This window comes from Buceros rhinoceros, unplaced genomic scaffold (genome assembly GCF_000710305.1).
Source record: "Buceros rhinoceros silvestris isolate BGI_N320 unplaced genomic scaffold, ASM71030v1 scaffold6350, whole genome shotgun sequence".
Classification (NCBI taxonomy): domain Eukaryota; kingdom Metazoa; phylum Chordata; class Aves; order Bucerotiformes; family Bucerotidae; genus Buceros; species Buceros rhinoceros.
In genome coordinates this window covers 4265-26470 of record NW_010391180.1, presented here as the reverse complement: position 1 = coordinate 26470, position 22206 = coordinate 4265, and the positions used below count along the sequence as shown (strand labels likewise).

At 38.1% G+C, this 22206-nt stretch overlaps 1 protein-coding gene across 1 annotated transcript; it reads left to right on the top strand.

Moving 5' to 3' along the window:
• The first annotated feature begins 5353 nt into the window (after positions 1 to 5353).
• On the top strand, positions 5354 to 21611 carry RAD21 (RAD21 homolog (S. pombe)). Its single transcript, XM_010140482.1, has 13 exons — positions 5354 to 5532; positions 7414 to 7543; positions 8704 to 8803; positions 9787 to 9893; positions 10444 to 10647; positions 11193 to 11318; positions 11517 to 11639; positions 12876 to 13099; positions 13398 to 13560; positions 13933 to 14084; positions 15630 to 15779; positions 17177 to 17260; positions 19786 to 21611. Exons 1-13 carry the CDS (start codon positions 5389 to 5391, stop codon positions 19975 to 19977), a joined length of 1899 nt encoding a protein of 632 aa, XP_010138784.1. The 5' UTR covers positions 5354 to 5388; the 3' UTR covers positions 19978 to 21611.
• Positions 21612 to 22206: the final 595 nt, after the last annotated feature.

Here is a 22206-nt window from a genome sequence, read left to right as displayed (position 1 = left end):
TGGATAAATGGACATATTGAATCTCGGGGCAAGAGCAGGATACCTGCTGGGGTTTAGATATGAAAATGGAGCTGGGGAGTTGGACAGTGTTCACAGGGTTCAATAATCTCAAACTCTGTACAATAATTTTGAGTGATCTGCTTTTTAGTAACTTCAGTGGGGTGCAAGTACTAGCAATTTGATTATTTAGGTGCCGAGTATATTGTAATTGAAGAACAGCGAATGCAGTTACTGTAGAGGAGTGGTGCGTTCGGATCTGGTAGTGCAACCTCAGCCACAGGATTTCAGAAAAAATGTTGATGGAAAAACCAAGACCTGAAGACAAATGGGAAATGCTATATCAAAGGTAGTGATAAAGGTATATATCTTTATCAAAGATACGTCAGGTTGTCAGTTTCATCTTCTCAGTAATTGATTCTATGGACATAAGAAATTGAGGTGACTTGTAACTTAACTGTAGTAAAGCTGCAGATACCACAAAGAAATACATTAAAATTCAGAAAAATGTGCATTAACCAGAGAATTATAAAGGTGGTTGAAGGAAGGAGGTGAAATAAGGTAGTGCTGAAAAGAGGCATTGAGCTGTAAGGAGTTTAGCGGAGTTTGGGAAGGCTAGTCCTATGATGAACTTCTTTCGCTCAGTGTGCTAGTGAGACAACATTAGTAAGTACTTGCACCAGGGGAGTTTTAGACATGTAAGAAGGAGCGTATAGTGAAGGATTATGAGTTAAAATTGAAGAACTTGAAGTACAATTGCAGCATCAGGGTAATTTATGGACTTCTGAAGTCTGGCATGGCCAGCTTAGACTGCTGCAGGTGCACAGGGGGAGCTCAGTCTTCCCCAGATCACCCAGGTCCAGCTTGGCTTAGCAAAACAGAAACAGGGACAGGAAGAAAATACATGCTTAAGGGGGAACCAGCAGAGAAGACGAGTTGATGAATATTGTCATAAATGAATTAAAACGACTGACTGATTTTTTTTTTTAAAACTGTAGTATGGAAGTATGCTGAGCGGATGAATGGCGTTCTGGAGTAGCCTTACAAAAGGAGCAAAAGTAGGTCACAATAAAACAAATTGAAGATGGAACTTAACCTATGAACTTGTGTGTTTATAGAAGCTGTCCTGGTAGAGTAACAGACAAGTGGGTTTAATGGGCTTGAATGAACCATGGTGAAATTACAACCTGGTGGATATTCTATCTCTTGCCTGAAATATTATTGTCAGCTGTTAGCTCATTAAGCTTCTTTCTGAATGTCTTGAAGGATGGGACTCAAGCTACACGAGAGTGCTTTTCAGAGTTTGGGTAGTTGGCCATTCTAATATGTAGAAGGGTTTTAAGACTTAATATTTGCAAATTGGTAGTGAAGGTGAAGTGCATAGGTAGCATCTACATGATTTTCCAGTTGCTTCTTTGAGAGGATCAATTACCAATTCTCAGATGAGAGAATGAAACAGGCAGATTCTGGATCAGACCCTGTGTACTCTGTGTTATATTAGTTTCACTTTACATGTTCACTTCGTGTATAGAATTACAGCCTTTTTTAAGACTTTGGTAGAAAGAAAAATATTAAAAATATGCAATTAAAATATGCAATATTAAGAATATGCAGTTGTTGAAGACCAATTTAGGCAGAGGAACCTGAGGACAACTGTGGTACATTGAAGCAAATTCAAAGTTAATTAAACTCAAGTTTGAAGTCTTTTAAAAGCATAATTTGATAAGATCAAGATTTGGTCCCACTTGATTTTGTGTTGTGAGTACATGCTATTATTTTGCCTCAGAGCAGTGCAAGCAAGACAGAAAAATGAGTAAGTTCTTAGAACAAGTTTTAAGGTCCTGTAATGTATCCAATTTCAAAAATTAACAGTTATATTTTACCTTACAAGCTTTTTAAGAGCCATCAGTTATCTTTTTTCTGCTGAGGATTCTTATGAGTTGCTTTTGCAGCCAGCGACATATGTTTTACATGTCTGCATGAGCACTCTGCCACTCCAAGAACGCTTAGTTCCTTTAACATTCATCCCAGTCTTGAATTATGCCAGAAAATCTATTTCCTCTCCTTTTATGCAACTTCATCAGCATACTACCCTATGAATTAAAGATCAGACAAAAAGCCTGAAATAAGAAGGGTTGTCTGAAAAGCAGAAAATAATCTGGACGAAGTTAGAGTAACCATTGGGGCCTGCTATAAGCAATTGTGCTGGTGCTCTAAACAACAGTAGCTGAACTGCTGCAGCTCAGAACCCTAAAGGTGGGATTTGTACGATCGCTGTAACCCAGGTATTACCATACAGAGCAGAGCATCTGCTGGAGTTTGGAAGTGGCAGATACTTGTAACAGTTCAGATTAAAACACACTTTAAAACCGTGTAGTCTGACTTTCACTGTTGCTTTGTGTATTTCACGGTGGCAAGGTGTCATTAATGGATGAAGAGAAGCTAGTTGGTTTTGGTTCTTAGTCACTCAAAAGTTTAAGTACCCTGCACATGTAGTGTAATCTCCTCGTTAGTCTTACAAGCAAGTTTTAGGCTTGATTCATAACTCCGGTACCAAATGGTAGTCAGACTTAGGAAACACTGCAAACACAGGTGACCACTTACTATTTCTGTGCCTTCCCTTGGAGCATTAGTTTTCAGCCTCTGTTCTTTGATTTAATTGCTAAGGAAGCATATGTTTTGAAACCTGTTCACATATGTTAAGCCCCCTTATGGGGAGTACTTTGACTTGGATTGTCAATTCTTTAAAAGACATAAAGAAGTTAACAATGCCTCTGTTTAAAAAAAGTTGTGAAATCATTACCTCAGTTTTATGGGGAAGCTTGCTTCCTCTTAGATCTTGTGGATAGTTGTTTGTCTTGCACTTGCATTACCCTTGCTATTTGGGATTTAAGGACGTAAGTTTCACATTTAAGAGAAAATCTTCAATATATTTTCAGCATTACAGTTAACTGTGTGTTTGAAGTTTTGTGAAGCCCATGCTATGTATTTTAATGATCATAAAACATTGGTGAGTAATTGTGCCGAAGTCCGTGAATCAAAGTACATTCTTTTGCAACTGTTGGAAGGTTTTAATGGAGTAATTCAAGAGGTTTTGTAATGGTATGTTTGTGTTTTCCCCTGTTCCTCCTATGTAGGGGTAATTTACAGGCCCGATGTTACCAGAGCAGTACATGATTGTGGTAGGAACTGTAGATGTCAGAATGCTGTGCTGCAAAGTTATGTTTGTCCATATACAAAAATACAGCGAGGCCTTTGAAAATGCACGTGGGTTTGAATTGTCTGCTGGTGCCTTTGAGGCAGTGTGATGTCTTTCGAAAGATGGTGAGGGGGGGAAAAGAGTAGAATACCTTCCTTTAGATAACTTATGGATCAGGGAGACTTCCAAAATTTTTTTGTTGTGCTTCCCAGAAAAGCTTGCTCATGTACATCTTTGTGCAGTGCTGCCCTTAGCCCCTACACAATCGCAGCAAATAAAAACGGCATTCTAATGTATTGTTAATCTGCTGCTTTGTTACGACTCAAAGCTATCAACTTCACTCCTAAGAGCAGTTTTAATCCTTTTTATGTACTGTGGTAACTTGAGCTGAATCCGAACATGGCCTTTGCTTACTTTCAGTCCTCTCCACTGTGTCAATTCTTGGTTATGAACAGAATCAGTGGCCAGTCTGTCATGGAGACAGATAAGCTTGATAATCTCTTCTGTTCTCTAGACAATTCAGCTCTCTGTTTAATGCAGCTGAAGTTCAAAGCTTTCATCATCTTGCATTTTGAATGATACCTATGAGTGGGCACAAGTACAGAGTATGGTACCACTACAAAGATAATTTTGCCTATCCTGTATATTCCTTCAAATCCCATTTATTAAAACAAAACACTTCCTCCCCCAAAAAAATTATTGACTGTTACTTTCAAACATCTACCCCTAGATCTACAATTTTTCATTTGTTTTATAGATACCTAGAGGTTGGCTTTACTTCCACTGAACCAGTAATGCCAGTGTTTCTCTTGCCCCATATGTATTTTTCTAGAAATCACAATTGTGCTCCCTCTTTTTTTTTTTTTGGTGAAGCATACCCAATAAACATCATCAGCTCTACCCTAGATGTTTCAAAACTTGTTTTGTTTACCTGCAATTTAATTGTTACGATTTAGGAATTTGCTGCCTGAGAATCTCTCTCTGGCTGTTGTGTTTGCCAGTCCTTTGTGTTTCCTTGGTTCCTTATTTGCTTATAAGTTGTGTTGGCATGTATTTAGGAAACACAGGGTGGGTTTTTCTATGGCTAGGAACTGATGCTCCTGCTCTGGGCTCTGCCCAGATTTAACTGCCCTGCTTTTACTGTTAGGTTGCTGTGCTTCCTCTGGCAGTTCTGTAGGCCTGGAGGAGGTGAAAACTGAAATGCACTTATTGTGTCTCTCCTGTTCTTTTTGTTTCTTCTTCCCTAGTTACAGATATTGCTGGAGGAAGAGCTGTTTGTGGAGAATCTTCCACTTCTTTAAAGCAAATTTTTTGTTTTCGCAACTTGTAGTTGAACTGAATCATACCCTTACATCATGCTTGAAGCTGGCATGTGTAAACCATAAAGACTTCATGCTGATTTGCTTCCCTATGGTTTGATGGGTTGGCATTTTATCAGCCATAAGAAGTTAGTTACTAGATAAGTAGATAAAAGGAAGTCCGTTTCTGGTGAATGAGAAGAAAATGAAATCTTCAGGAAGTTCAGAATAATGCAGTCAGTTTTCTTACCATTTTTATCAACACTTGAATAAAAAAATACAAAGCATTAGTAAGAGGATTATGGAGAGCAGGCTGTACAGAAATGACAATGTAATTGTAGTTCCTGTTTAAGCAGGTATGGTGAAGTCCAGAAAGTTCAGAACTATGTATTTTATAATGCTGTTTTACTGAAACAGTGTGGAACATGTACTGGTATAGTATACTAGTAGCTACTAAATTAAGAGTAGAAAGAAATGGAAGTGGTAGAAAACTACTGTGGACTGAAAACCGAGACCTGTTTATTTGCATTATATGAGTTTGGTATCGTTACCACAAAGTTCAATATATACAATATATTCATTTTTTCTTGTGGGATGGTAAAGATTTTTAAGTTATGTAAATGTAATGATCATTGGTTGTTGTTCTTCCTGCTTTATATTTCCTCTGCCATAAATATATATGCCATTACATGATCACCACTTGGAAGTGTTGGCTTCTTAAATATTTTATTCAAATGGTCTGACCTTAATGATTGAAAAGCAAACAAGTGCTTTGCTTACTGTGGATAAGGGGTGTGTTTACAAGGATGTTCCTCATACATTTAATTTTTTTCTAGAATTTTTTTTTTCCTTTCTCTCTACAGGTTTGCACTTTTGTTTTAGACATCTAGGACCATGTTCTATGCCCACTTTGTCCTGAGCAAACGTGGGCCGTTGGCCAAAATCTGGCTGGCGGCCCACTGGGATAAGAAGCTAACCAAAGCCCATGTTTTTGAATGTAATCTGGAGAGCAGCGTGGAGAGTATCATTTCACCAAAGGTATCTATTTTACACTGATGTAATGCTATTTTGTAGTGGAAAGGCGTTGTGTCTACAGGTGGTAGTTACCATTTGGGTCACTTGAAACAAAATTCTTAGTGTTGATATTTTGAAAAGGTCTGTTCAGATATGGAATACTCTTGACTGATTCTGAAGAGTATTTTCTTGTCAATTTTCTAATGCTAAAGTATCATGCAATTTAGTTACAAAATGTTTTGCTCTGTATAAATAGAGGACTGGTCTTGGTGTATCATGTATCTTTTGGAAGCAGATGTATGTAAGAGAGGAAAGCCTGGGCTTTCTAAGATGTAACTGTTAAAGGCCTTATGATCACAGTCTTTGAGTGCTTTGAGTTGTTACTGAGAGCTGTAGAAATAATACTTAAGATATTGTTATTTATGCTTGTGACCTGAGTTCAAAGCATGTTTCTGCTTAGCTGCAGCAGAAAGATCTGAAGTATCATGGTAGCTTGTAATGTTACTGATTACATGAGGATAGGTTTATAAGGTATAGTAAAAATACTACACTGTAGTGTGAAAGTCTTGCTTTTGAGGCTCTTAGTCTCTGGTTTTCTGGGAGCGAATGGATAGCAACAAAACTGAAACAACATAATGCTTCTGGATGGCTGTTGTGAAACCAGAGGAAATTTTAAGAAACTTGGCTTTTCAAATGTGGGGGCTTTTTTTCCCCTCTACTACTCATACAAATTAAACTTCCCATCTAAGAACTAGTGGACTGATGTGATTGAGAATTTTGTCACTTAACAGCTGTCTGGAAGTCTTATAAGAAAAGCAACTATTTGAAAAACAGTTAAAACATTTTTATCTTTTCTTTTTCTCGATATAAATATAATAGTGTTTCTATAATGCTATCCTGGATTTTGCTAGATGTAAGCAAAAAATGTGTAGTACAATCGTGGAGATATTTAGTAATCCGGAACAGTGATTTTCTTCAGTGTCAGCTCTGGATTAGATTTAGAAAGGAGATGATAATGTTCATGAACCCACTAGTGAGCTGCAGCATCCTTTTAGAAAAAGGAGAAGTTGATAGGCACTCTTTCATATATTTAAGTTTGTGTACCACTTTCATCATAATAGCTGGAATATTAGAAAGACAGTCTGCAATAAAAAGTTTTAATTACTAGAGTTTGAGGTTAAACCCTGTATAGCTTAATCTTTCTAGGAGATAATTATTCGATGTACCCTTCAAGACAAGTCTCGTGCTCTTTCAGACTGAAATACTTACGAAGAGTCCTTCCCTGGAATTTTTTTCGTATCATTTTTCTGTTCCCCCAGCAGATACTTGATTACATAGTAAAGCAGTGAGGTTAAAGAGGAAAGGAGCTTAAACTTATTTTAATATGGCAGTGCTTGTTTATGAATGCCCCACATACTCCACTATTTCTCTCTGATTTTCTCCCTAACTGCAGAACAGAAGATGAAGAGGTAACAAGTAACGATTTGTAACTAAATTGTACTTAACCAAATGGTATTTATGGCTGTCCAAATTTCTTACTTTTTTTCCTACTTTTTTCAAAATTAAATTAACAAAGACGTCCAAAAACGGTGTGGTAAAACAGATTTTTGTCTTGTCATCTTTTTTTTTTTTCTCTTCTTTAACTAGAAAGGACAGTGTTTGGGAATTCGTGGAGTGAGCTGCTACCAATTTGCCAATATTTCCCAGGTCATCCATAAATAATACGTAGAGTATCTTCTCGAGCTGTAGACTTTGCATTCTTTCTGTCTTCAGTTTTCTGCTGATTTTTATGCTTGCTTTGGATATTGGATGTTATTGAAAAACTCATGGAACGCTGACTGAAATTTTATTAAAGAAAAAAAGTAAGGCTACATTTGATTCACTGTTTGTGCAATATGTTTTTAGGTGAAGATGGCACTTCGAACCTCAGGACATCTCTTACTAGGCGTTGTTAGAATCTACCACAGGAAAGCAAAATACCTTCTTGCAGACTGTAATGAGGCTTTCATTAAGATTAAGATGGCTTTTCGTCCAGGTATCTGTCTTTCTCTAAGCACTCTGAGAAGTTACGTTGTTATATAATGAAGGTATACAAGTCTACCGTCCTGCTTCTGTAGAAGAATTACATGAAGTTATACAGGACTAAAGGGGAAGTTATTTTCTTCAGTGCAGCTTCAGACTGGGTGTGTGACAGAGTTGTATGCTGAAAAACATCTTCTAATTGCATTCTGAATGAAAGCTTTTTCTGTTAGTGCTGATGCAGTAAAATTTCAATTAGGATTTTGGCTCTTGTTGGTGTATGATGTTAAATGGAAATATGCTACATGGTTTTTACCTTCTGTGACAAGTCTGAAAAAGGCTAGCGAAGACTAGTAAACTACATACTCATGCTTCTTCCTGGTCTCTCTGGACAGTGGTTCTTTGATTATCCATTGCAGAGGGGAACACAGTGGGCAGAGTCTTTCTGAAGTATCTATACCTCAGAATTGCCTGTGTGTGGGTCAGAAGGCAGAACATAAAGCTCATATCTCCTGCGAGTTACAGAAGGAATTGAACCTGCATTTCCCATGCATTTTTCAAGAGACCTGAGCCTTTGAATTAAAAAGAGGCACCAACTACTGACTTTTTTTCTGTGAGATGCCTAGTCTGATAGCCATGCTCTGAGAATGCCTACTGAATAGCAGATTAAGCATCTCAGGAGGATGAGAAAAGGTATGTACGTGGTTTAGATAATCCAGCTCTTGTAAATGCAGAAGCCTAAGATTCTCTGTGGCCCAAATGTTGTCAGTGCTGCACTGGACTTCCAGAGCCAATTGAGCTGACTAAATGACCAGTAGCCGAGTAGTCATACTGTGTTGCCACTTCTTTACTCAAACCAGGCTGCTGTGTTGCCACTGTTTTACCCAAACCAAAATATAGGACTAACTAGCTCTGCATTGTGCTACACAAACATTGAGTGGTTTGAGACTTCCAGGGTTATAGGAAACAGGACAAGGGCTTGAGGATATAGATTGTGAATTTAGGCTGGACCTCAATACTGACATTATCTAAGGTTTCTTCATATGTGTCTAGCACCGGTTCAATTCAGCAAGTTTAAGACAAGAAGTTCTGCAGAGAGAATAATGCTGAAGGCACAGGGGAAAATGCTGACCTTGTAAGGAATGGGAACTCATGTCTGAGTGTTCTTCTCTGCAGGGGTTGTCGATTTGCCGGAGGAAAACAGAGAGGCTGCTTACAATGCTATTACCTTACCTGAGGAATTTCATGATTTTGACCAACCACTTCCTGATCTAGAGTAAGCCTGGTTTGGCTTTTTTATTTCCTTGCAAATGATATTTGGTTTTAGTTGAGGAGAACCTGGTTTTGAACAGCAAACTCATTGAAGAATTAAAGTCTGTAGGTATCTTGTATTCTTAAGTCTTTTAATATACCGAGCAAGGACACAATTGTTGCCATATTGGTTTGAAGTTGAGTAGCATGTAATTTTAGCCGAAGTTACAGCTGTCCATACAGAAACTTTTGAAAAGCTCAGATATGTGTTACCGTTTTCTTTTTTTCTTCTGTGCAAGGCACTCTACATCGCGTATGTCCTCAGGTTAGACAAGATTAGTTTTATGGAAATGTCTTTGTTCACCTTCTGTAATGGCACTTTTAATTCTTGAAGCTTTTTAATACTAAGGGGTTACTTATAATCATAATAAGAACTTGAATAGTTAATGAACTTTAAAAAAATTGATCCTTTTGGATTATTCATAATAGAATTCCTGAGATAGTTTGCTTTACTCAGAGTTCTATTTAGTTTATATTCGAATTTGAGTATATACTAATTTGAAACTGCATTAAAAATTCTGTGTTCTTCTAGAAATATACCTTAATGCTCCACAAAGAGTGTTCACTTGGTACCGTTACTAGATAAACTTTTTGATAAATTACACTAATAGCTTTTGAAGTTGAAGGGGGGGAAGTCTTCTCATGCTGCTTAATTCAGCCTTTAAAGTTGGGCCTTTAAAATTAATTCGGCCCAACACAGCAAAGAGTAGGAGAGGTTACTGATGGTTTTCCCAGAAGGTAACGCAATTAGGGTGGTGTTTTAACTATGAATGGTCTTACTGTTTAGCGTTGTCTATTCTGTATTCACCATCAGCTTTTTCATTAATTGACTTAAGGGTATAGTGTACTTTTTAGGAACTAATTTCACATTTATCTAAGCAGGCTTTATCTGTTGTTAATTTTTATTTTAAATGGAGATTTTTAATAGTTGCCTTCTGTTTGCTTAAGTGATATTGATGTGGCCCAGCAGTTCAGTTTGAACCAAAGCAGAGTGGAAGAAATTACAATGAGAGAAGAAGTAGGCAACATCAGTATCCTCCAGGATAATGACTTCGGTAAAAATCTTGCCTGTTACTATGTGTTACAAAGCTAGTTTCAGTTACTGCAAATCCGTAACTTTACAATTATTACAGAATTCCCTCTAAGTACAAAATGAATTAGATCAGATGTTCGAGAATACAATAATGTAATCTGTAATTTAGTGGTCTTTCTGAAAGCGTGATCTAAGTGTTGATGGTGGCGTTGATTTGGTATTGGTTTGCTCTCTGTACCTGAAGCCCAAACTCAAGGCAAAAGGTACAACTTTTTTTTAATTCCCTGGAATCCATTGGCTTTGGTGCAGGTAAAATTTAGTAGGATCTTGCTAAAATCAATGTAAATAAGTATAATAAAGTGCTTTGAAGAAGAGATGGTTATTTTTATTGTTGCTTAGACAGTATTTTCACTGTGGTATTGCTGGGTGTAATTCTTTACATCTTGTCATTAACTCTGCGATTAAGGTACCTTGAAGGTTGGTCTTGCATTTGGGCCTTTGCTGATTGATTAGCTAGGTGTCTTGCATCTTGGTTCTTTGGCGTTTATAGCAGCGATACTGCACTCTTGCAGGTGACTTTGGGATGGATGATCGTGAGATGATGAGAGAAGGTAGTGCATTTGAGGATGACATGCTAGTGAGCACCAGTGGTTCCAATATCCTACTGGAACCTGAACAGAGCACTAGTCACCTCAATGAGAAATCTAATCACCTGGAATATGAAGATCAATACAAAGATGATAATTTTGGAGAAGGAAATGATGGTGGAATATTGGGTATGTTTGAGAAATTTGTTTTTCTTCTGTCTTACCTTTTGCCTCAGTAATTAGTTCTGGTGGAGAACAGGGGTGGTTGTTTCTTTTGTTGCCAAGGTCCCTCTCTGTTATGCCTTCAGCAGTGGAATTCTGGTTTTCAAGTGCTACAGCACTATAGATGATGCGTAGCCTGTTCAGTGTTGGCATATTTCAAATGAAATAAAATTAAATCATCCAGAGTGTTTTTCCATTCTGTATGTAATGTTCTTTAGAGAAAAATCAGTATGCAACTCTTCTTGTTCTTTGACTCCTTCCAAGGGCTTAATTACTATGTTGAGAATTGTATGGAGTGCTTCATCGAGAAGTACTAAGGAACCTAGTGAGATGCAAATATGTGGCAAGTGTATTGTAATAAGTTATCTGTAAGGTCAAAATTTGAGCTGAAATGCGCCTTAAAAGCACTTGTAGTTGCTTTTGTGTCAGCATTGAAAGTATAGATTTCTCTAAAATTTGTACTATCTTTGTCTGTGTCATAAATTCGTCTATACTTCTTTCACATGGTTCAGATGACAAGCTTCTCAGTAATAATGATGGTGGTATTTTCGATGATCCACCTGCACTCTCAGAAAGTGGAGTAATGATGCCAGAGCAACCTCCCCACGATGACATGGATGATGATGATAACGTATCAAGTGAGTATCATCTGGGGCTAAATCTAGAATTACCTGGTTTTCACTGTTGAATTGGGATTATTAATTCCTTTAAAAGCTTGTTAAGCTTGAAAGTATGAAATGTGGTAGAGCACTTCAAGGTGTGGAGGAGGGCATGGGAAAGATAGCAAAGTTTCCTAATGTTGTGACATGGTGCAAGATACTTGTTCTAATTGGCAGTGGGCGGACCAGACAGCCCAGACTCAGTAGATCCAGTTGAACCGTTACCAACTATGACTGATCAGACAACACTTGTTCCCAATGAGGAGGAAGCTTTTGCTCTGGAGCCTATTGACATAACCGGTGAGTAAGCTATTTGGTTATTTGTCATCAGAGACCACCGTAGCTCAGTGGACTGTAATTGAATGTCTAGCACTGCTGCTGGCTCTACTTCTCACTTGGAAGACAGACCAGGAACCAAGTGCTGAATTACTGTTATTCTAGCAGCAGCCTTCCAGTGCTTCCCAGGTAGGTATCTGACATTGATGGTCTTGGAGGAAACTAGTTTGTCATTTCTGCAGTGATTATGTATGGCGTGATACATGCAGCTGTTGATAAACATGGCAGTTAAAATACAACGAGTTGGAATAGAACTCATCGTATCTTTTGTTCTAATACAGTATCTGTAGTGCAGCACAGTTCTTGATATGCTGTCTTTGATGGCCAGGAGTGACTGTTCACAGAGAATGAGTGCTCTTCTAGCGATTAATAGCTTTAAGGAATTGCTGAATTTGCGAGATGCGCTTTTGTATTTGAAGTTCCACTAAATAATGAAATTCTTTGTTGTCTTTTCTAATGCAAGACACTTTTGTAATTTAACTGGTATTATATATGTGGCTCATTATAAACAGATCCCTGCTTTATTAAAAAAACTACCTGGAAAACATGTAGTTTGTCCTGTGTTTTCAGACTGAACTTCAGGCCCTGACTTACTGCTTGGCCAATTAAAAAGCCATAGCGCTGCCCTCTGGTGGCAAGCTAGCAACAGAGGTCCTAGCTTATCAGCTGGGAGCAACAAAGACAGCGTTTGCCAGAGCTTCAGGGTCTGCTGCAGAGCTGGCTGTAAGCAATTTACAGTAAAGTCATTCTAGAGCAGGATGAGAGGTACAGGTAAGATGACCACCCGCATGAACACTACCAAGACTCAAACAGGTCTTCGGGGAAAAACTTGGCGTGGTGTTCTGACTCTTTGGTCAGAAGGACCTTACATCTCTGGGGTTTGCTCCTGAAGAACACCAGACTGACAAGCAAGCCTTGAGGAGGGGAGGCACGTGCAGCTGAGGATGTTGAGGCTTAGGTAGATTCAGTAGAACTGTGGGTATACACAGAAGAATTTGTAGGTTATGGGACAGCATTCATAGCGTTTGACCTTTCATAGTGCTTGTAGCTTTTCATTCCTTCTCCCAAAGCTAATGTTGCCTTAAGAGTCTTGATGCAGCTTTATACATGGGCAAATAAGACCTGTAAGACCTGCAGGATTTTTCCACAGTGTAGTATGTGTTTGAGCTAACCTTCATTATTTGCTAAAAATCTCAACAGTCAAGGAAACCAAAGCAAAGAGGAAGAGAAAGCTGATTGTGGACAGTGTGAAAGAACTGGATAGCAAGACTATTCGGGCACAATTAAGTGACTACTCTGATATTGTTACTACTTTGGATTTGGCACCTCCTACTAAGAAACTGATGATGTGGAAAGAAACAGGTGGAGTTGAAAAGCTTTTCTCTCTGCCTGCGCAGCCTTTGTGGAATAACAGGCTACTGAAGGTAATGTTTTTGTGCAGGTTCATTTCTAAATAGTCTGGCTTGTGCCTCATATATAGTGTATTCAGCATAATGATATACTTACAGCAGTATTCATAATTTAAAAAAAAAAACATTTAAACAGCTAACTCCAATGCCTAAAATATTTAACAGTTAAAGTTATAAATCAATTTTTTTAATGTTATTGTTGGAGAGGAGCTTCAAAACTGGGAAAGGAAGATGGCCCATAATTACATGATCTGAAATGAAATAAAGGACACCGAGAACTACAATAGTGAATAATGTAACCTTTCCCCTGTAGCTCTTTACTCGTTGTCTTACGCCCCTGGTACCAGAAGACCTGAGAAAGAGGAGGAAAGGTGGAGAAGCTGACAACCTTGATGAGTTCCTTAAGGACTTTGAAAACCCAGAGGTTCCCAGAGAGGAGCAGCCACAACAGCAGCAGCAGCAGCGAGATGTCATTGGTTTGTGTCTTGTCAAAGATGCTCTGCTTTCTCTCAGAGCTTTTTTTTCTCTTTGGTTTGTGCTTTATATTGTCACCAAAGATTATGAATGAAGCAAAGAGCTTTGTAATGGTTGTTTAGTTTGATATTTAGTCTGTGACTTAAAATAGCTGCTTTTCCTAGAAGTCACTTAAGACATTCGGTTTGATCCAGTGGATTAAATAGGTATTGGATGGAGTTTATGCACATCTGTACCAGTTCTATTTAAGTCACAGCAAAAGCTGCGCAGGCTGTTAAGAGTGCTCAATTCTAAAATAGTAGCAGATTGGATTTAGTAATGTAATTTGAGATTGTACTAAATTATCTGAACCTGGGTTTGTTGTGGGAATATAGATGAACCAATTCTGGAAGAACCAAGTCGTTTACAAGAATCGATGATGGAAGGCAGCAGAACCAACCTGGATGAATCTGTTATGCCACCCCCACCACCTCAGACAGGTGTTAAACGCAAACTGCAGCAAGTAGAACCAGAGCCAGTGTTACCTGTGAGTAAGAACTCTAAATTTTTTTTTTTTTTCTTTTTGAGAATATGTGGGTAGTGTCTTGGACCAGGAAGTGACATAGATTTGAGGCACTGGCTTTCTGTGGTGGTGTGACGTATGCTGGAGTAGTATTACAGACTTTGTCCCTGCATAGGCTTTATGTTGTTTCTCTTAAGTGGGAAGCTTACTGACGCGTTTAAAATGCAGGTAGGATAAAGAAGTGGCACTGTTTACTCCAGAAAAAGTCTTCAAGCAGCAAAGCATATAGCTTGCAAAGCTATAGAGTTCTGCTTGGCAAGGGTACGTGAACGACTTTTGCTGACGAAGAAAGGATTGTGCTAGCTGCACAAGCTTTCTTTTTAAGATAGTCCTAGTATTCCAGGGTTAAGGGTTCAAATAAAAACTTGGATATTCAGGAATGGTTTCCTAGTTGAGTTACGAGTAGGCTTGGAAACTAGTTTTTATCTACCTCTTCTGTAAAAGCTGTGATGCAGTGTGAAAGGAAATCGTGTTTGCGAAGGGGAGAGGAAATGGGCAAAATGGAAGGTGTATTCTTTTTCTCAGTGCTTTCCTGGTGAGAACAGTCATGGTTTATGCTGTTCTTCTCATATTTGTGCAATTTTAAACTCCACTTTTCACATGTTTCTTGGCTAACATGTTCGCTGTAGGATGAGACTGTTAGATGTTACATTATCTTATTAAGAGTAGCAGCTGCTTCTCTTGGCTATGTCGTTGGGTGAAATTGGCATTGACTGTTTGTGCTGAAGTCAGTGCTGTTGGTGTGTGGTGGGAATTGTTTGATCACGCCAACCGGATCAGGCCTCTGCTAACATACCTGTAGCAATATCCAATACCTGCTGTATGACTTTAAAAGAGAAGTTATTTTGAGCTGGTTTAGGGTATGTGTAGAAACAGTTTTGGGTGTCAAGGTAACTTCACTGGCACACATTTAACTGTGTATCGATTCAGGGGGAGAATACTGTATATTTTATTAAGATCGACTACGTAATCCCTGCTAAACTGCTTTTCTGGATTTTTGTCTTGATATATGTATCTTCTGAGAGTGACTTGAGCACCAAAGTCTATAATATTTTTTGAAACTTTAAAAAGTACCGACAGTTCAATGACTTCATGCTTGTTGCAAGAACAACAATTTTATGTTTCGAAGATGACTTGTTCCAGTGAGTTAAAGTGTGTTCATGTAGCCCTGCATCTGGTTACATGGGATTTAAGTTGCCTGCGCTGGTCCAAGAAATAAGATCGGTAGTTTGGGTGGCAGACTAAGTGAAGTTATTGGAAATCCTTTTTCCTTATAGTGGTATCCTAATTTCTGGTTTGAGTAGAATCTAAAGGATTAAAGAATACATGTATGGACAGCAAAACATAACAAAACAAATGGCTTTTCATTTTTAAGAAAATGAAAATTCTGACAAACAGCTAAGATCTAGAGACTTGGATTTTGTGAAACTCGTTTGTAGCATCAGGATTCTATTGTAAAAGCCCTGATAAAATGATGCTGTTGTTTAACTGTACTGTGTACTCTTAAAGCATGCTCCATCACAACAGCTGGAAATACCACCTGTAGAAATGCCCCCAGAGGAGCCCCAAAACATCTGCCAGCTAATACCAGAGCTAGAACTTCTTCCAGAAAAGGAGAAGGAGAAGGAAAAAGAGAAGGAAGAGGAAGAAGAGGAGGAGGTAAGAGTTCTATGTAGAAGGGGTTAGAGTATCCCCAGCACTGTTTGACTTTGGATTCATTAAATGGCATAAGAAATAAATCTTCAGTCCTTACTTGGAAAATTATAACCTTTGGAAATAGGGATTATGAAATTACGTTATGACCATTTTGTATTATTTATATTATTCCATTTTATAAATGTCATATGCCTTCTGCTTTGAATTAGAGGGTTATCCTGTTCTCACATGTGGTTGGATTAAACTGCTTTATGTTTTTGTGATGCCTTACACAACACGTTTTGAACTTAATTTTATGATTTCATTTTAAATAGTTCATGCTACTTAGTAAAAGTATATTTTTTTATAAGAAAACTGTCCGCATCCTGAAATAACTGAAGTTGTTTCTTAGCCACAATATTTAATTTTCTGTGGATATAAAAAGTATTAATGAAGTTTGTTTTGATTGTATAACTAAAATGCATAACATTAAATTATTTTTTTAAAAAAACTATTTTATTGTTGGAAAAAGACTGTATCTGGATGTGAAATTTCCTTCTATAACAAGTCACATGTACAAAGAAATGTGCATTACTTTAGTCAAGATGATTTTCCAAACAATGTAAAAAGCTGTTAGAATAGAATATTTTCAGTTGGAAGTGGCCTCCAGCAATCATCTAGTCCAGCTGCTTGACCACTTCAGGATGTGGCTAGATACAGAGAAGTGTTACTTTACAAGTAGTACAATGAAGAGGAAGAAATACATGCTGACTGAATTTTGAGAAATAAATAAAATTGGCCGAACAGTTTTTCTGCACAGCTTGAGATTAAGACTGGAAGCAAGGCAGATGCTGCTTGCATGTGTCGCTTTCTTGGCAATTTTTTTTTTAGTTGCTGATTTGAAATGAAGTTCTTTCCTTAAAAATCATGTATCACATGTTCCATAAGCCAGTACTGTTCTGTGTAGGCGAGCACTTCACAGGACGTGGGGAGCTGGTTGTTGCAGTCGGCCTTCGCAGCTTTTAGCAACAACCCATTATCAATGGTGCTGTTTCCACAGTGAAATGAGAACATGTCTGTGTTTATTAATGTTTGCAAAATAAAAGCATTGTTGATACAGTGTTCAGGACTAGCAATCCGAGATTAGTCTGAAGTGTCTCTTCTCATTCAGCTGTCGTGACTGAATCTCTTTGTTTTACTAATAGGCAGCATAACGTTTTGAGGTATACTCAGTGGCATGTGTTTCTTCCTCCATGCCACTTCCTACCTCTCCTAGATGTATCTTGTAGTTCAAGTCGTCTAAACCTTCTGTTTTGATGAAAGAAAAAGCTGCAGTGTTATCTAGAAATAGCTGTTTCATTTCATAATTCAGTGGATGAAGATTATTGTTTTGTAAATGCATGAATTGTGGCTGCTTGCAGGAGGAAGATGGCACAGGGGGTGATCAGGATCAAGAAGAAAGGAGATGGAACAAGAGGACTCAACAAATGCTTCATGGACTTCAGGTATACATGATAATTTGTTTTCTCTTAAAGTAGCTTTTGAGTCTAGTTTTGTCCTGAGTTAAAAGATTAAAGAGCTTTTTTGCAGTAGATGTTAAAGATTTAAAATATCAGTTCTGTCTTAGTGGGGAAAAAATGCTTGCAGTTGATCAAATCATAATATAATTGTAATTTTTTTCCAAAGAAGTTTGAAGTAAATTTTATTGCTGAAGTATTTTTCAGCCTTTATGTCCACACTTGGTGTGCAAGAAAAGACTCCCAAAAATTCAAGTTTTACAATAATTGGTTTTGATCGTGTTTTTAAAGAAACCTTAGCACCTCTAACTTTGGTGGTCTGTGACCCTAGGCAAACCCTGTGAAGGTCTAGAGGTAAAACCATTTTACAGGTTGTTTACTCCTGGCTGGGCTACTTTGAAAGCTTCCATGATATGATAACGTGAATCTGTAACAACTGTGGGGATCTGACCTTGGCTGGGGTACAGCATTACTTTTCAGCATGTGGCTTCAGTCTGCACAGACAGATTACCTTTGTAAGATGGATTCGTGCTTGCTAGAACTGAAGAGCTGATAAGATAATTGAACACCCCTAGTATACGCTTGAACTGAAGCGTGGACTGCCGTCCGTTTGCATGTGGGTCTCTGTAGGAGTACTTCATGAATTCTCAGACTGCCTTCGCCTTTCAGTTTGCGGTTCCTACCCCTTTGTTCCCTTAAACATTTTGGCAGCTCCTAAGATTCTTCTGTCACTGAAGTTGCATCTCCCTAAGCTCTTTGTTTTCCAAAGTCATCCTTGCTTTTTTGTGAAACTGATAGGTTCCATCGCTGCTGATAGAAGCTGATTTTCATTATTGTATCTATGAATTCCTAGTATAGGGGGTGGGGGGGAAATGCTGCTGAGTTTTCAGTAAGCTGAGATTTAGGGGGGGGTTTTTATTGTATTAAGTTTCTTAAGGAAAAGCTTTATGTTTCTGGGAAATATCACTAGAGTGATACCGCAAGAATTACTTGCTTGCATCTCTAAACAACAAAACCTTAAACTCCAAAATAGTCTTTATGACACTTAAACAGATTTAAATTTAGTTCAGATTATGTTGTCAACTAACGTGATTTAAGTTAGTTCTTTTGCACAACTACAAGAATTCCACTAGTTTAACCCTGGTAATCAGCTCAGCCCCAGACACCTACTCGCTCACTGGTGTGTGAGGGAGAGGATTGGAAGAGTAAAAGGGAGAAAACTTGTGGGTTAAGATAAAGTCAATTTAATAGGTAAAGCTGAAGTGGAGCACAGAAGCAAAGCAAAATAAGGAATTCATTCTCTGCTTGCCAATGTTTAGCCTTTTCCCAGAAAGCAGGGCTCCATTACATGTGATGGTTACCTGGGAAGACAAATGCCATAATCCCTCTTCTTTGACTCAGCTTTTATTGTTGAGTGTGACGTCATATGGTACGGAATATCCCCTTGGCCACTTCAGGTCAGCTCTCCCAGCTGTGTCCCCTTCCAACTTCTTGTGCACCTCCAGCCTAATTGCTCCAAAACAAAACCATTTTCTCCCATCTAAAACATAGCACCATATGAGCTGCTGTGAGAAAATGAACTCTGTGCCAGCCCAAACCAGTACAACTGTTACTTAAAAGTAATTTTTAAATTACGCAGATGTTTTGTTGGTAATGTTGTGTAATGTTTTCCGCTCCGAATGTTTCATCACAGTTTCTGAAAAGAGTTCAGAATTCTTTGGACCATGTCTAGCTTTTTTTTTTTTTTTCAGTTCTTTCAAGTATCCAAAAGGGCATCACACTGGATGTCTGAAACATTAAGTCTGTAATGAGATTCGAAGTTAAGATCTGTTTAATATAAAGTAATTTAGTTTGGCCAGCCTAATATCTTTTCATCTAGTAGATATTCCAGAGCAGACGGTTCTGTTTTAAATTGAAGACGTCACTTGTTGTTCTAGCCAGCAAACAGATGTATTTTCCTGATTTTTTTCGTTTTTGTTTTTTTTTTTTCTCTTCTGGCCAAGACTTGGAAAAACTGTAAGCGTCTTTGGGTACTTAGTTTCAGAAAAACAGGAGTTTTAGAAATAGGCTTTTATCTTGTGAAAATAATGTATTTTTAAATAACTTTAACTCTTGAAATATTGTTTTGAACAATTGATCATGATTATTTTCTGAGTTATTTTTATTGAGAAATAAACCAGGATTTTTTTATTTCTAATAAAAAATATTTGTCCTGTAGTCAGAAGACTGCATAGATACTGGTGCAGAAAGAAAATCTTGTGCTATTCTACAGTGTTTCTGAAATAAATTAATCAGATTTTTCACACATCTCTTGGGAAGCCTTCCTGGTTTCATTCAGATAAGATCCGTAGAGAAGTTTTCATGTACGTGTAATGTCCCCATTCAGTATCAAATCCTTCCCAATCCCTCACAGTGTCCTGGGGGGCTGTCACCAAACGGGATCTTGCCAATGAATGTTCTGTTTGTATGCAGTTCTCTGTTTAATTTCTGCTATTGGTGTTTGTGTTTTTCAGAGAGCTCTTGCTAAGACTGGAGCGGAATCTATCAGTTTGCTTGAGCTGTGCAGAAATACAAATAGAAAACAAGCAGCTGCAAAATTCTACAGTTTCCTGGTACTTAAGAAACAGCAAGCTATAGAGCTGACACAGGAGGAGCCTTACAGTGACATCATCGCAACCCCTGGTCCCAGATTTCACATTATTTGAATGGTTAGATACAGCAGAGCTAGTGTGCATTTCACTAGTGCGTACGTGTATTGCCCCATCTGTAGGGCCCACAAGACCACCGCAGAAAATTTAGATTTTATTGTCTGTATAAAGTCCTTGGTTTTCTTTGGGGGTTATTTTGGGTTTTGTATTTGAAATTTGCCACTTAAATTTTTAGTGAAACTGCTGGGGTGGGTGGCTTGAGTTCCAGCTGCAGAAACCAGACAGCTCAAGGACCCAGATGAAGATTGTTTTAACAGCTCAGAGCAGATGTGTGCAATATTGGTGCATGTAATGTTGAGTATCAATGAAGTGTCTTACGATAATTTGACTAGTTGATTCAATAGTGGTATTTTTAACCTGTACACGTAAACCTGAATGGCCAACCTGTTGTCTGATTAAAAACTTTGCCAAACTCGTCTAAAATGTTGGGGCTGCTCCTCATAGTAGTAGGGTTTTTTTCCCCTTCTCTAGATCTTTGTGCATACCATGGGTCTCTTAAAGCTGCCAATATGAAAGGTAGTGCCTGACATGTCAGCTTGCTTTGTCACTGCGTTTTTGCAGTCAGATTTTTTGTAGCCCTTGATGCAAAGGGGAAACAGGTGTCTGTGGAAGGCACTTCCTCTGCACGATGCTGTTGCATACATGAAAGGACGGAACATGTGTTACACATTTTAGACAAACATTCCTTTTTACTTACCACCTCATTACGGTCCACTACTGATAATGACTAATTACTGTTAATAAGCATCAAATAAAACTCTAGTCATTTCACTTAAACCTTTAAGGTATCAAAATGCTTTAGGTTTGTTAGAGCTGTATATAAACTCCAGACTTTTAAAAACAGACTGCTAGAGTGTAAATTATCTGTTTTTTATTAAGCAGGCATATGAAGATAAGAATAGAGAAATTGAACAGACTGCCCTTGTAAAGATGATAAATTCAGGTACCACCTGTACCGAAAGGGCAACAAACTCTGATAGACAGTAGAAATGGGCACAGTTCCACTTAATCGTGTAGTGTATTAATGGCTCTTTGGATCTATTTATGGTTTTAGTCTGAATTTTTCCAATAATGCACACTCCTGTGTTCAGAACATTTTACCTATTTTGCAAAGAAGTCCCATTTGATTTTACTTACAAAGAGTGGAGCTTTGCTGTCATATTGGGTAGCACCAGAAATTATGTGAATATGTGGATTATGGAAACCTGTCTTAACTTTTTTTAGGGCAAAATTATTCACACAGAAGATTCTGGTTTTAATGTTGGCACTTTGTGAAATTATTTTGGGACTCTGAAATTCCAGTGTATACTCAACTGTAAAATTATGTGAATGTTTAATAAAAAAATCTGAGACTACATGATGACCATGTTTTAATAATCCTTGAAAAAGTTAATTGTATAAAGTTACTGCAGCTTTATTTTCAACATGATGTGCCTGTAAAACCATGATTTTCCCCTTTGTAAAAAGAGACATTGTAGATAACTTGAATGTTTAATTATAGAAAGGGTCATTAGTTTCTTGTTACACATTTTTAGTCTGTTTTTGTTGCTTTTTCAAGGTTAATATTCTTGAAAATAGTTGATGCTGTTATGTATAACTTTTCTAATAAAAGTTGTGTTATAAGCTGTTAACGTATGAGCTCTGTATCTTGCCTGAACACCTTTCGTTTATGTAGCAGCGACCGAGCATTTACGGGTTGCTGGGTTTGGCATTAGGAGAGGAGCGTAACAATTTAGCTCCGTGAGAGATTTAAAGGTTGACTATGTACATAGATTTCTTGCTGCTAGGAAGGAAGAGTTATTTTTCTAGCCATGTTGTGGTTTTGTTCAAGTGTTCTATATCGGGAATGTCTGTGCAGAAAATTAGGGGAGACTGTCTATAAAATGTGATTCATCTCCATGGCAGTCCCTTCTGAATGCCAGAACGCAGCCAGCGTCAATTCTTTCAGCTCCACTCTTCCCTCGCTTCTAGAATTGCCTCGGGGGCGGGGGGATGTCAGTGCTTCTGAAGTTCCATGCTCCTGGTAGATACAGACACTTGGATCCAAGTCTATAGGAGCAGTGGAGAAACCTGTGTTACCTGCAGAGCTTATACAGAGCCTAGGGTCATGAATTCTGTTTGACGTGGGCTGTCTCTGGAAGCTGAAGAACCAGCCTGGATCCAGTAAACTGCCGTAATCCACAGGAAGGTGACTGTAAGGCTTTTGAGCTACCTGTGGAGGCAGTC